We start from the raw sequence: 15603 nt of genomic DNA on the forward strand, positions 1-15603 counted from the left end.
TTTATTTTATAAGCACAAAATGTTCATTGCAAAAGTCTCTGGGATGGTCACTGATTGGTTAAATGTTTAAGTGTATTAGATCTTAATGTCACTGACTGTAATGAACAGAATTTTATATTAGGTCCCATTTGTCCTTAATACTTCTGTGCCATCAGAACTTTTGGTATTGGAGGATCAAGCTGCCTCTTTACATTTAAATTTTGATGAAGCTACAGAGAAACTAGAAGTGGGTGAAACCTTTAATGGAAAGTGGCTGCAGGAGTGCAATATTTATTCTTTGCACTGCCTGTAATAAAAATGATTTTCAAAATATATTTTTTGCAAAAGGACTGCAATCAAGATATGCAGCAAAGAAGGATAATTAATGATTAAATCCTACCGTTTCTCTTCCTCCCCCCAAAGTTGACATCTGTGAAGTATAATGTAAACTTACTGTGTACTGGGTTTTAAAGTTTTATGTAAAATAGAAAGTTTTGTTTTACAAGTTCCTTTGTGTAAGAGAATGAGGAGAACATAAATAGGGCCGTTTAGCCATTCTATAAAAAGCAGTAATATTGTTTCTTTGTTGATATAAGCATTTTTTTAAAATAAACAACCCTAAGATTTTAAACATTTTTACAGTAGAAATAGTAGGGCATTTTTTCTTTTTTTCCATGTACTTAGCTCTGGTATTCTATTTCTACCAGATACTAGCATGGTACTTTTGTGGTGGATGTCATTTATATTGTTGGGTTTTCTTTGATCTCCCATCCAGACTTTTAAGAAACAAGTGGTTGTTCAGTCTTTTCATGGGCATTTCCCTTCTAATGCTTTCTTGCTAGAAGGGTTTCTTTATACAGGAAACACTAGGTCTGTAAGTAAACCATGTGTGAGACTAAAAACAAACTTTCCTTACTAAGATTTTTACATATTTGCCTTTGTTTCATGTCAGGAGCAAAGTTCTGAATTGACGTTTTTTGACTTTCAGAAAATGGATCCAAGTGGTGTAAAAGTGCTGGAAACAGCAGAGGATATCCAAGAGAGGCGCCAGCAAGTTTTGGACCGATACCACAGGTTCAAGGAACTGTCTACTCTGAGACGCCAAAAGCTTGAAGATTCCTATCGATTCCAGTTTTTCCAGCGTGATGCAGATGAGCTGGAAAAATGGATCCAGGAGAAACTCCAGATTGCATCTGATGAGAATTACAAAGACCCAACCAATTTACAGGCAAGTCCTATTTCTGTCTCCCCCACCTTTCCACCCCGGCACTATTAGCCTCCAAGCATACCAGGTTTCATCTGTGGAATAAATACAACAAACATAAAAGTGTAGCTGAAATAATATAGTGTGATAAAAGGAGCTGGAAACAAACATCTACAAAGCTTTCTTCAGTAAACTGGTTTCTAAGTTGATCCACTGTTAATGAAGTGTTGTAATAATGGATTAGTCACTGAAACCTTGTTGGCCCTTAAAAGAATGGAATGTCAATACAGTCAATACAAATCCATTGGACACTTCAGTTATGTGAGTAGATTTGGGTAAATTCTTATTATTCCCATAAAAATTACGTCTGCAGAAAATTATGCTGTGTGGGAGGGATTACCTCCAAAGTGTTTGAACACTCTGCAGCACACGAGCAAACAAAAATAAAACAACTAAAATTGAGATGTTTGAATCCGCCCATGAAACTTATGGTACAACTATTATTTCAAATGTGCTGTTTTACTGTATGTAAATGCTACTACACGTGTAATAAATGTACTGGTGTTTGGGGGGGTGTGTGGAAGAAGGCAGTTCCTCAGATTTTAGTCCTCATCTTTAATGTTTTACTTACAGGGGAAACTGCAGAAACACCAAGCCTTTGAAGCTGAGGTGCAGGCCAATTCAGGGGCTATCATTAAACTGGATGAGACTGGAAACCACATGATTAATGAAGGGCATTTTGCATCTGAAACTATAAGAGTGAGTGTTAGAAATCTTTGTTTTCTACAAGTTTTTTTCTTCAGTGTAAATAGGCACTTTTATCTCCTTTTTCTAAAACCTTTTCTTCATTCCAAATCTCCCAAACTGTGTATCGCAGCACCAAGTCTATTTTTAAAACACTTGTTGCTATGCTATATTAGCTACACATTTTGACAAATTCTGGATTATTATTAAACCAGTTTTCTTTGAACCCTCTATCAGTGCTTTTCTTTTACTCATTCTTTTATCTATTCTCGTTTCTTATTCTAGCTTACTCCTGACTATGCTTTACCGGTTTTTACTAAGCTACTGCTCTTACTTTTCACTCATCCTTTTTTTTTTTAAGGCTTATTTGGTGTGTGTGTGTGGGGGGGAGGGGATGGGGGGGGTATAAATCCACTTTTCCAGGTCTTGATTAAGTATACATATCAATTAGGCAAATTGATAACTAGTTTGCAGACATCAATGATGCACAACTCTTTAACAGAACAAATAAATTTTCCAAATATTTTAAAGCTCTTCTTTTGTCACTTCTTAAAAAGTCACTGATTTCTCCTCTTTTTGAAGAGCTTTACCTTTTAGAGCCAAGGGACCTTCTTTTCACAGTTATCAAATTTACCGATTAATTGTATTTATTACATTCTAATATACAGCTGAGTTAAGGGTGGAGTCTTACAGAGGCGGAATGACGTCTTTGTGTCATTATTTTAGAGCATTTTTTATAAATTATGCATATTAGCCATAGCCATCTCATTGCATAAGGATATTTTGGTCTTGTAATTTATCCTTAACAAAAGTAAGAAATTACTTTTCAAATAAGTGGTCTAATTCCTTTAAAAACATAGAAAATCCTGCTACATGGTGATCAATGTAAACTTTAATTTGTATTCTGTTTGGAATGGTAACCTGTCTGTCAATGGTTTAGTCTTTCACGCCATACAGGACTGCACAGCGCCCAATAGTAACTGCTACTCAAGTTGGGCTCCATATACGAGTAGGTGAATCTTTGATGGTGGAATGCTGCTGTCACTTTCTCTTTGAATGCCTCTTTCTTCCTCTTTGATGGTTTGCGGCGTGCTGTTGGACAATGTTAGAGATTTACCTAGTGTGAGCTCCTTCTCTCCTGTAAACCTCCATAACTGAGCCTATTAAATACCTTTAATAAGTATGTGTCCATGTTAGATCTCTGAAAGCTCCTCTAACTTGCCTTTCATGTTACAAATCTCAATGTGCATAGCGTTATAAATGATGAGTGAAACAGCTGTTTTCCTGTTTTGCAATGTGTGTGTGTATTTGTTTTAATTTCCATTAAAGCTTATATAGAGAGAAGTTGGGTTTCAAGTGGAGTGCCCCAAGGGTCGGTCCTGGGGCCGGTTTTGTTTAATATCTTTATTAATGATCTGGAGGATGGTGTGGACTGCACTCTCTGCAAGTTTGCAGATGACACTAAACTAGGAGGCGTGGTAGATACACTAGAGGGTAGGGATCGGATACAGAGGGACCTAGACAAATTAGAGGATTGGGCAGAAAAAAACCTGATGAGGTTCAACAAGGACAAGTGCAGAGTCCTGCACTTAGGACGGAAGAATCCCATGCACTGCTACAGACTAGGGACCGAATGGCTAGGTAGCAGTTCTGCTGAAAAGGACCTAGGGGTCACAGTGGACGAGAAGCTGGATATGAGTCAACAGTGTGCTCTTGTTGCCAAGAAGGCTAACGGCATTTTGGGCTGTATAAGTAGGGGCATTGCCAGCAGATCGAGGAACGTGATCGTTCCCCTTTATTCGACATTGGTGAGGCCTCATCTGGAATACTGTGTCCAGTTTTGGGCCCCACACTACAAGAAGGATGTGGAAAAATTGGAAAGAGTCCAGCGGAGGGCAACAAAAATGATTAGGGGTCTGGAGCATATGACTTATGAGGAGAGGCTGAGAGAACTGGGATTGTTTAGTCTCCAGAAGAGAAGAATGAGGGGGGATTTGATAGCAGCCTTCAACTACCTGAAGGGGGGTTCCAAAGAGGATGGAGCTCGGCTGTTCTCAGTGGTGGCAGATGACAGAACAAGGAGCAATGGTCTCAAGTTGCGGTGGGGGAAGTCCAGGTTGGATATCAGGAAAAACTACTTCACTAGGAGGGTGGTGAAACACTGGAATGCGTTACCTAGGGAGGTGGTGGAGTCTCCTTCCTTGGAGGTTTTTAAGGCCCGGCTTGACAAAGCCCTGGCTGGGATGATTTAGCTGGGAATTGGTCCTGCTTTGAGCAGGGGGTTGGACTAGATGACCTCTTGAGGTCCCTTCCAACTCTGATATTCTATGATTCTATGATTCTATGGGTGAGGTAATGTCTTTTATTGGACCATTGTCTGCTGGTGAAAGAGACAAGCTTTCGAGCTACACAGAGCTCTTCAGCTCCTATGACTCTGACTACAATAAATGTTTAATAGTGGTCTTGTTAGTTGACAGAAGTTCATCCATGCTTTACCTCATGTAACCTTTATGAAAATAGGATTCAGATGAAAATTTCTATCATTTTAGGAGTTGAGAGAATAATTGCATTGCAAAGTTTTGTCTTTTATGAAATAGAATTATGATGTCTGCATCTTATTTATGTCTTTCAGACTCGACTGCAGGAGCTTCATCGACTCTGGGAGCTGTTGCTAGAGAAGATGCGTGAAAAGGGAATCAAGCTGCTGCAAGCTCAGAAGCTGGTGCAGTACTTACGAGAATGTGAAGATGTCTTGGACTGGATCAATGACAAGGTATATTATGGCTAAAAGAATATCCACTTGCATCATATAGCCTTTACAACATCCCAGTTCTATGAAGGGGTTTATATGGAGTTGTTTTATCAAAATATTCACGGTCTTATTGTGTTAAGGCACCATATGGGATTTAAATACGGTTTTATGAATTGCTGTAGTTATTTGTGTGCTATAAATGGTAGGTATACAGACCATTCTAGCCTGTTTCAGCAATTGCAAAAACAATTGTAGGAAATTGATAGAAATAATGGATAACAGAGAAATTCTCTGTTGGTTGAGGATACCATGAAACATGATACTCTTTTCTTTGCTTAAGAAGACCTTAGTATTTCTCATAGTGGTTGACTGTACCTTCCCTACATTGTGAAAGCTGCAGCACATAAAAGTAAGGTTTTGTGACATATATGCTAAAATGAACCAGTATGGAAAGGGAGTGCCTACCCATTGAAAAGTTTATATGTATTTAGCTGTGACTGGAATATCGTTAGAGAACCATTGCAAGAGAACAATTTGCTTTTGACCTCTCTGAACATTGAAGAAGCAGAACCACAAACCACAATACTAAAGTTTAAAAGCCGCAAAATGATCAGCTAGGTTTTCTTAATGATGACTCACTGATTTATGGCACTAGGAGTTTAGATTTGTAAATCCTCCATAACTGCCATTAAGTATTACAAAATATTTTTCATAAACCCGTCCCTCATTAAAATCTGCAAACCTGACACTGTCAACTTGCTATCTAGTCCATGTCAAATAAAGGAGTTACAAGTAGCTTCAGTTACTGTACCTGCCCCTAAGTATGCCTGCCAATTTTTGAGTTTTTACAATCACAGCTTCCTGATTTAAAAAAAAACAAAACAAAAAAACAATAGTTGCTTTGGAAAGGACCCGTGCAAACTAGACAAATGACTGTAGAGCAGAGGTTCTCAAACTGAGGTCCTTGAGCTCTATTCAGATGATCCGCGTATAGTTCCCTCTAAGGTGCACACCTTGACGGTCGCACACGAGAGAATGAAGGGCCACCCACCTAATTAGTGGAGCCGCATAGGCAATGCTCCACTAATTAGGTCCCTGGACCCTGGAGGAGACGCACATGTATGGTGAGGTGTTGGCTTTGGGAGGGAATAGGGGTAGGTGGGAGGGGGCAGTGGGGTAAGAAGAAGGGGTGGGGGAAGTTCGGATGTGCAGGACTGTGGCGACCAGAGAAAGAGGCAATTTGCCCCAGCCACAATAGGGGAGAAAGGGCACATCCATCACATTAGAAAGGTAAGACTACTGATATTAAAATATCAGCAGTGTACTTTTATTTGTAGAACAAAAACTCGTTTGTGTGGGGTTTTTTTTATATATCACTTTTATCAAAAGCGCTTTACAATAGTTAGCTAATGATACAAACAACATTTGGAAAGATCATTACGTGGTCCACCGAGACTCTAAGCAAATTTCAAGTGGTCCACAAAAAAAAAGTTTGAGAACCACTGCTGTAGAGAAATTGACTGATAGCAAAGTAACCAAACTGGAAAAAGTAGAGAAATATTTTTCTCTAATCTTTTTATTATAGCAATCTTAGGTGTTGCTTGTAATAATAGTAAGTGAAAATTTTTCGGATGAAGTGGATTTTAAGCTGACACAGTGTTCCTCTAAGGCTGCATTTTAAAACTGACTTTAAAGCATAATGAACTTTGTTTTCCTGTACCCACTGTAACTGTCTTTGAAGTGGCAACATTTTGCAGCTAGAATAGCTGTTTTCACAGTTTCTAATCGGTTTTCTGTGTGTTGGCTTGTGATAGAAGAGATGTTCTTGTTTCCTAACATGCTAGGAAGCGATAGTGACCTCAGAAGAACTTGGCCAGGATCTGGAGCATGTTGAGGTTTTACAGAAGAAATTTGAAGAGTTTCAGACAGACCTGGCAGCCCATGAAGAACGAGTAAATGAAGTAAACCAGTTTGCTGGCAAACTTATCCAGGTAAACATCGGTGTGTTGTGAAAAGGCCCCCTCAGTGATGCTGTTTAGATTCTTTAAGAAGTGTTGGGTAGTAAATTGACATAATAGTCGTTTCCCAAAAACATACAGAAGTTGATGTCCTACAAATATAGGTATGTATCTGAAATCTATTGTGATAATTGTGGAAACAACAGTTGTAACTCAGTGAGCAAAAATTTGCTGTGCTATGCCAGCTGTCACCTTGGAGAGAAACAGAGGCAACTGTACTTGCATATGGGATAGATCTATAGATGCTGAATATTCTCAACAGGGATTCTTCCGCTGGGTAGATTGAGTAAAGTTCTGTTAGACAAGAACATTCCTCAAAGGAAAACCCTGTGAGGAGTGGTTTTATAGGAGAAACTGACACACTCTCATGAAGACCTGAAGTTAAAACTGTTTCTCCACTGCCATCCAAGACTGTGTCATTTTTTTACACCAGGTGATCAGCTGGGGGTGAGAAGGCATGGGATCCCAGGACAAATGGGGGAATTGCTTTTCCAAATGCCTACAGTGTACAAAAAGAAGTATAGGTTTTTATGCAGTGTCTTATGAAAGTATTGGATGCTTGGCTGCTGCAGTAAAACTACAAAGTTGAAAGATTGGGAGGAAAGGGAAGGTGTTTATAAACTGATCACAAGAACTGTCTTGGTGTCTGTTGGAATAAATCCATAGACTGCAAGCCATCTTTCTCTTGCTCATCAGGAGCAGCACCCTGAGGAGGAACTGATCAAGTCTAAGCAGGATGAAGTAAATGCAGGCTGGCAGCGTCTGAAGGGGCTAGCCCTTCAGAGGCAGGGAAAACTCTTTGGGGCAGCTGAAGTTCAGCGCTTTAACAGGTATGGGCTTGGCCGGATTTGTTTGGTGCCTATGACTCTGACTACACATAAATGTCAAATGGTGCATTCTACTGCATTTAAGGTTGTGTGAACACTTGACATCCTCTGTCGTGTTTTTGTTTTGCAGCTTATTCATTGTTCCTTCCTGAAAGAAGGACCTACAACATCTAGAATGACGTCCAGAATAATAATCTGATTTTTCTCCTTACCATTAGAACCCTCATCTCTCTCCTTCTCCTTTCCAGATGGCAGTTCTGTCTCCCTCCCCTCTGTTTGAAAGCCCCCTCTTCTAAATCCAGCCTAAGTAAACACCAGAAGAGGTGTCCCTCTCTCATGCTGTTGGCTAACTAGTCAGCATGGAGCGACTCTAGCCTCTGATACATTTTCCTTTCCTCATCACCTTTGTCGGTGCTGTCTGATGGCTCTTGGTGATTTCTTGGGATGAGGGAGGAGATCGGTTTTAGTGATCATGGGAGATGGGCCCTGTAGAATCAGTGAGGCTTAACGAGTGACTGTTTCTGGGAGGAACAGAAGCCACAAATCCTGACCTGCCCCTACACCAGCTGGCCATTTGTGCTCCCAAACCTTAAAAAACACTTGTAAAACCTTCTAGGGTTGTCTAGTTTCCTAAAGATTAACAAGTTTCCATGTAATGGCAGTTGGATGATATCACCAGGGCTTTGTCATGAAGGCCTACATCATTGTTATGTTTGCGACTTTTTACCTTCTTCCTTTCCTTGTAAGAGAGATGAATGCATATTAATTTGTGTGTTACTTTTTGAAGAGATGTGGATGAGACTATAAGCTGGATTAAAGAGAAAGAGCAGTTGATGGCCTCAGATGATTTTGGAAGAGACTTAGCCAGTGTGCAGGCTCTGCTGCGCAAGCACGAGGGCCTAGAGAGAGATCTTGCAGCTCTGGAGGACAAGGTACGTAGAGTAGGCATTTTGTCTGTAATTTAAATAATATAATTGTCTTAGAATAAGCTTATGGCAATTTGTGTGTGTGTGTGTCTAGGTAAAGGCCTTGTGTGCAGAAGCTGATCGTCTGCAGCAGTCCCACCCACAAAATGCCTCTCAGATCCAAGTGAAACGGGAGGAGCTGATTGCAAACTGGGAGCAGATTCGCACTCTGGCAGCAGAGAGGCACGCTCGCCTGAATGACTCCTATAGGTAGGAATGCTGTATCACTGGAAGGACTTTTTGCATCTCCACCTAAATTAAATACAGGGTTGCAGGGAGGAGAAAGGGAGGCCATTTCCAAGATTTTGAATGAGTTAGTGTCTCAAGACACAACTATTGTACACAAAATACATGCTCTTGCTTCTAAAGTGAATGTGTTCAGGGATTTCTAATGGAAAAAAATGGATTTACATTTCCAAGATCATATATAGCAATAGCTTTCAAACCTTTTTATGTTGTGGCTCTCTGGTATTGACCACTGTCTGGGAAAATATATCAAACCAGATGGAACATTGATCTGATCTACTATGACAGTTCCTGTATCCCATGGGATCCTCTTGTTCTCTTTTGCCTCCAATCTCTTGATTACTTGGTTTCTCTGTAGCCATAAATATGCTTGGCTACATAAAACAATATTGGAGCATTTTTAAGGAAACAAAAGGAAAATAAACTCAGTTGAATATGGCTGTTTGTTTATATTTATTTTGTGTTATGCTATTTGTCCTCTCCCAGGGTGCAGGATTTTATGTTTATTATGAATGATTCTCCCTTTGATTCCTGAAGCCCACACTGCTGTTATCTCTCCAAGTCACTTTTGTGGTTTGTTTCTGTTCCCCTGTGTATCTGCTTCTCTTTTAAACTTGGTATTGCCAGCAAATTTGATGGGTGCTAAAGCGTATATCAAAGAGATACCTGACAGAGACTCATTAAGACTTCATTTCCTTTTCAAGTAACCCTAAAGGCAGGGGAATATGAAGAAAAGCTGACAGGAAAACAAGGGAATTCTTATTCAAGACGGAGGCTTGTGCAGTTGAAGCTTTCTAAAATGGCTGAAGTGCCTCCTTTTTTTTCTTCTTCTTCTTCTTCTTCTCCCAGTTGTGCATACTTCACTGTTATAACAGAAGCAGGTCTGTAGGTCACATAGAAGTCTTCTTTAGATCATTTTGAGAATCACCACATTAATACTGCCCTTGTTTCCTCTTGGCTTCTAGCATGCAAGCTTGCAGTTAGAAGTATTCCCTTTCCTTTCAGCTCAGGTGATATACCACATGTTTCCCTGCGGAAAATTGGGTGAAAACTTTAAACTATCAGAAAATATCTCCCTTGACCTTTAATCCTTTAAAGTATAGAAAAAGGTCAGGTTTATCTCAGGAGTCGAGATTGTAATTTGGCTGGTTACTATAATCATTACATTATTAGTTATTTTTATGAATTTTTCTCAGAATCTTAACATAAACATTCCGTGTTGCAAAAAAAGAGTAAGGATGGAGCTCCTGTGCACATAAATGACTTCTGCCATTTGTTTTCCAAAGATTGCAGCGCTTCCTTGCAGACTTTCGTGACCTTACCAGCTGGGTGACTGAAATGAAGGCTCTAATTAATGCTGATGAACTTGCCAATGACGTAGCTGGAGCTGAAGCTCTGCTTGATAGGCATCAGGAGCATAAGGTAATCACAGCCATATAGCTTAATCTGCTTGGCCTCACTTGGAGACTGGTTTATATGTACAGGTTTAATGCAGTCTTCTGAATCACACTATGTTGTAGCATTAGCATGCTTTGAATTTATATAATTTCAGTTGCATGTACTATATAGCGGCCTATTCTGATTTAAGAGTTTGGATTTTTGCTTCTTGTTTAATAGGACAATATACAAATGAGCAAATACTGAACTATGTTTCAGATAATTTCTTATTAAAGAAAAATTGGAAACAATAAAGGCTTGTTTTAAAAAAACGTTGAGTTGAACTGAAACCTACAGAAACTAGATTAATTCTAGGAATCTAGATTAGCATCTTAACGCCAATCGTGCTTTCTTTTCCTCTCTTCTCCTCCACTCCTAAAACAAATGAATTAAGAAAGTGTCTAGCTAATATGATCGCTCTAGACTTTGAATTTCCTAGCTTCTGTGTATGTAACACGCCCTCTATATTATCACATGTGTATACACTGCAGAATTATAGTTGAGCAGGCTCATGTTTTATATCCTAGAGACCCATTATGTGGTTTCCTCATGACATTCTAAAGATAATTTCAGGTAGAACATTACTATCACTCATGCATCTTTCCTTTCTGTATATTCAAGTCATGTTTACTAGTTACTCTTTCCACATGAGCTTCACTAAAGCTATGACTAAAATTTCTTGGATGGCTGTTTAAATTCTCCAGTCTTATAGGGTTTCCATGAATACGTAGAGGTAGCTTGAAATCTGACTTGTAGCTTCTATTTGAGTGTCACATTTAAATTATATCGGCATTACTAATACAAGACATTGGACGCTGTTTTCATATATAGATAATTGAATGTCAGTTAATACTCTGGATATCTGAATGCCGCCTTTGGCTTCTTTTTCAGTATCTGGCTTGATTTTCAAGTTCATATTTTAATAATATCTTAAAATAGTTGGGTTTATTTTCTTTTAGAATTTTAGAAACAGTGTATTTGTTGTTTGCCATAGGGAGAAATTGATGCCCATGAAGATAGCTTTAAATCTGCTGATGAATCTGGTCAGGCCTTGCTGGCTGCTGGGCACTATGCCTCTGATGAAGTTAGAGAAAAGGTAAGTTGGACAGCTCTAAAAAGAGGAGTTGGAAAAGTTCTAATATGTTTCCATTCCTCTTATTTTTTTAGTGAGTGATGTAGTTTTTGTTTAAGAGTCTGGATGCAAAAGTATTTATTTGACTAGAATATGCTCCCTTTTCCCCTTAATTTAAGCAACATGCTCTTCTCATCCTTCAATTTGGCATAAAACATACGTTTGAAGCTAGTGACATTTCTTTATTTTCCCATTGGAAAAATGAATTATCTAATAGAACAAGTATGTCTCTTTTATCCATGCTTTCAAGTTTGCTGTAATGAAACATACTGTGTATTTCATAGCTTTGGCTCTTAAACTAAGAGAGTCTTTTGTTGTTGTGTGCTGGCTGAAAGCACTTTAGATGCCCTGGTTGTGGGGGGAGGTGAGGAATTTCAGAAGTTGAGTGAGGTGTTTGAACTCTCGTGAAGTGTTCTGGAGACTGAAAAGGTGACACAGACACAATCACTACTTTATAGAGCCCATGGTTGATTTTGCTGTCATTGAGATGGAAAAGAACCACTCTCCCTGTATTGAGCATGTGTTTCTTCCCCACCCCTCAGCTGACCATCCTTTCAGATGAAAGAACTGCCCTTCTAGAGCTGTGGGAACTTCGCAGACAGCAATATGAACAGTGTATGGACCTGCAGCTTTTCTACAGAGACACTGAACAAGTTGACAACTGGATGAGCAAACAAGAGGTGAGTGTTTTCAACTGCACAGCAGGCAGCACTTGGTTAGATAGCATACAGTAACTCCTCACTTAAGTCGTCCGGGTTAACGTTGTTTCCGTTAGGTTGCTGATCAGTTAGGGAACATGCTCGTTTAAAGTTGTGTAATGCTCCCTTCTAACGTCGTTTGGCAGCCGCCTGCTTTGTCTGCTGCTTGCAGGAAGAGCAGCCCGTTGCAGCTAGCTGGTGGGAGCTTGGAACCAGGGTGGACCGGCAGCCCCCCTATCAGCTCCCCACTCCCCTAAGTTCCCTGTGCAGGCTAGCAGTTGCAGCTGTCCCTCCCCCCACTGCCACGTGCTGCTCCTGCCCTCTGCCTTGGAGTTGCTCCCCGAGACTCCTGCTTGCTGTGCGGGGGGAGGGAAGGAAGAGGGGGGCTAATGTCAGTGTGTCCCCCCTGCTCCTGCACCCCGCTTACCCCATCTTCCATAGAGCAGGGGAGACACACCAGGGCTCAGGACAGAGGGAGCTTGCAGCAGCTGCGGTCTCAGCAAACTGATCGAATTAACAAGGGAGTGTACTTAAAGGGGAAATGCGCATATCTCCCGCCATTCCTGCTGCCTTGTACAGTGAGAGAGTTAACCCTTGAGGGCTCAGCCAATTGCTAGTTCATCATTTAGCAGTAAGGGAAATATCCCACCCTCAACCACCTCAACCAAGCTTCACAATCATCATCACTGTGTACCAGTATTAAATTGTTTGTTTAAAAGTTAGTCTTTTGTCTGGTGAAAAAAAATTCCCTGGAACCTAACCCCCTCATTTACATTAATTCTTATGGGGAAATTGGATTCACTTAACATCGTTTTGCTTAAAGTCGCATTTTTCAGGAACATAACTACAACGTTAAGTGAGGAGTTACTGTACTAAGCATGCATTGGCTCCTTCAGAAAGAGAGGATGAGATTTAATTTCTGAATGTATTTTTTTTCTCCTATTTTTGTGAATGTGATAAATAGTTCAGGCCAAAGCCAGGCATGCCATAGTTAAGGCTACGTTTTAGTCATGGGTATTTTTAGTAAAAGTCATAGACAGGTCACGGGCAGTAAACAAAAATTCACAACCTGTGACTTGTCGATGACTTGTACTATATACCCCTTATTAAAAGTTGCGCCGGGGCGCTGCAGGTGCTGGGGGGTGGGGGCGTCCCGGGACGGGGGACTACGGGGGAGAGAGAGAGAGAGACACACACACACACACGCCACTGCAGGAGAGACGGAGGTCACGGAAAGTCATGGAATCCATGACAGACACACAGCCTTAACCATAGTGCATGGAGGTACTGTATATGCCTCTTTTCACGGGGTTCTGTTAGTGGTCTTTTTCACCTAGAATGCCAGACCTCCAATATTCCAGTCTGATGCTGCTGCTTTACATAACTTGCCAGTCATGCTGAATTGGTGTAATGTTTTTTATGTGAGTTAATGCCCACAAGGGATTATTCCTTTTCATTTCTGATACAAATTAGATATGTACTCCTCAGAAGAAGATACATCAACTCCATACCACATACTTTCCAAATAAACTCCTACAGTGATGAGCCCAATGCTGCATGCCTGAGTTGGCTTTAGGATAATTGGGAGTGGTGGTAGTGTAAGGCTCACTAAAGTGTTTTTCTTTTCTGCAGGCATTCCTGCTAAATGAAGACCTAGGTGACTCTCTGGATAGTGTTGAGGCGCTGCTAAAGAAGCATGAAGACTTTGAGAAATCCCTCAGTGCCCAGGAGGAGAAAATCACAGTAAGATGCTTACATTACTTGTATTCATTAAGTCTCTTTGTATTAATGAGCAAGAACTAAAACAGAAGGATTCAACCCAAATCATTGTCCAGGAACTTCAGAAAAAGATGGTTTCTGGGTTTTGAACATAATCCCAAATTGTATGTGAAATGGAATTTCACTCACCGAATAAAACCCACATTTAGGATCAAGGCAGAGAATAGGGTTTAACCTCTGGATCAGGGCATCAGAGTCATCCAGTACACCCTTGCACACTATGCCAGCACTTTTTCGGCTGATGCTTGAATTGTTTAAACTTATACGGTAATCATTTCTCAGAGGAGCTATAAATCTACCATCATCTGGATTTAGGATCATGTTCTTAAGGAAATGTGGAGAGGTTTAAAAATAGCTATCTTGACTTTTGATTAGTTCAGCTGTGACACATCTCTTCTAAAACCTAGTTTGCTAAATAAGCTTGCACAAATATTCTTATCAGTGGGTAGCCGTGTTAGTCTGTATCCACAAAAACAACAAGGAGTACAGTGGCACCTTAAAGACAAACAGATTTATTTGGGCATAAACTTTCGTGGGTAAAAAACCTCACTTCTTAGTATTTCAAATGAATGAAGACTACTTTCTTTTTAGGCCCTGGACGAGTTTGCTACTAAACTGATTCAGAATAACCACTATGCCAAGGAGGATGTTGCTACACGAAGAGATGCTGTAAGTTTTTAAAGTAACCCATGCTGCTGCTTGGTTTGTATGTTTATATGAATGAAAAGAATAAGTGATGGCACAGATGCAGGATAAATAAGTAGAGTTGCAGCAAACTCAACTATAATTAAAAAAAACATGATGGGGTTTCTCATTAGTCTGAGAATTCACTACTGATATTTGCTTATTTCAGCTGCTGAGCCGACGTAATGCTCTGCACGAAAGGGCTATGTATCGGCGTGCTCAACTGGCAGATTCATTCCACCTGCAGCAGTTTTTCCGAGACTCTGATGAACTAAAGAGTTGGGTCAACGAAAAGATGAAAACTGCAACGGATGAGGCTTACAAGGTAAAAACAAGAATAAATATCCTGATAATGTTAAGCTAGTATTGGTTTTCAGGTACTATTGGTGTCTAGGAACCTTATGGATAGTTCCTCCTCTTGTCATCTGCATGATCCCAAGGAGAATATTCCAGCACTACGCAAACGCTTATTCTGTAGATAAAATGGTTTGCTCTCTAACTTGGTACTTACGGCTGCAATTCCTTTGACGTTATCTCAGCCTTTGTGACCGCACTCAGCCTTACAGGATCCACAGTTAGCTAGTGTATTCTGTGTAATATGTACTACAGGTCTGGAGGATAGGCCATCTAATGTGGAGAAGTGTTCATAGTCACATAGGAAATGTAAATATGAAGAACTGATAGAAGTTCTCCACTTTTGCTCTTACTTATTAGCATGAGATTGGTGAAATGAGGTTTTTTAATATATGCCGATTTCAGACTGAAATGTTTTCTCCCTTTCCTACCTGTAGGACCCATCAAACCTGCAGGGTAAAGTTCAAAAACATCAGGCTTTTGAGGCAGAGCTCTCTGCAAATCAAAGTCGCATTGATGCCCTGGAGAAAGCTGGCCAGAAGCTGATTGATGTCAATCACTATGCATCTGATGAAGTAGCAGCCCGCATGAATGAGGTCATCAGCTTGTGGAAAAAACTGCTGGAGGCCACTGAGCTCAAAGGTAAGATATCATCTTTGCTGTAACTGATCATAAGAGAGCTATAGAATGACATTTCCAGCTATGGAGAAGTTTTCTGGAGAAGTCAGTGCTGAAAACAAGTGAGTAGTGAGTTAAATGAAATAGAAATTTAAATAACCTTCCT

At 40.2% G+C, this 15603-nt stretch overlaps 1 protein-coding gene across 12 annotated transcripts in view; it reads left to right on the plus strand.

Annotated features, from left to right (window-relative positions):
- Positions 1–15603, plus strand: part of SPTAN1 (spectrin alpha, non-erythrocytic 1) — a 73278-nt gene that overhangs the window by 8530 nt on the left and 49145 nt on the right. For all 12 annotated transcript variants that reach the window (XM_008169226.4, XM_065572297.1, XM_065572299.1 and 9 more), the window contains 14 exons: positions 968–1207; positions 1817–1942; positions 4560–4700; positions 6524–6670; positions 7394–7527; positions 8312–8456; positions 8545–8699; positions 10022–10157; positions 11167–11268; positions 11847–11984; positions 13635–13745; positions 14373–14450; positions 14635–14790; positions 15257–15461. In XM_008169226.4, coding sequence (XP_008167448.2) covers positions 971–1207; positions 1817–1942; positions 4560–4700; positions 6524–6670; positions 7394–7527; positions 8312–8456; positions 8545–8699; positions 10022–10157; positions 11167–11268; positions 11847–11984; positions 13635–13745; positions 14373–14450; positions 14635–14790; positions 15257–15461 — 2011 coding nt within the window. In that variant the 5' untranslated portion in view covers positions 968–970. The remainder of the gene's footprint in view (positions 1–967; positions 1208–1816; positions 1943–4559; positions 4701–6523; positions 6671–7393; positions 7528–8311; positions 8457–8544; positions 8700–10021; positions 10158–11166; positions 11269–11846; positions 11985–13634; positions 13746–14372; positions 14451–14634; positions 14791–15256; positions 15462–15603) is intronic.

This window comes from Chrysemys picta, chromosome 18 (genome assembly GCF_011386835.1).
Source record: "Chrysemys picta bellii isolate R12L10 chromosome 18, ASM1138683v2, whole genome shotgun sequence".
Classification (NCBI taxonomy): domain Eukaryota; kingdom Metazoa; phylum Chordata; order Testudines; family Emydidae; genus Chrysemys; species Chrysemys picta.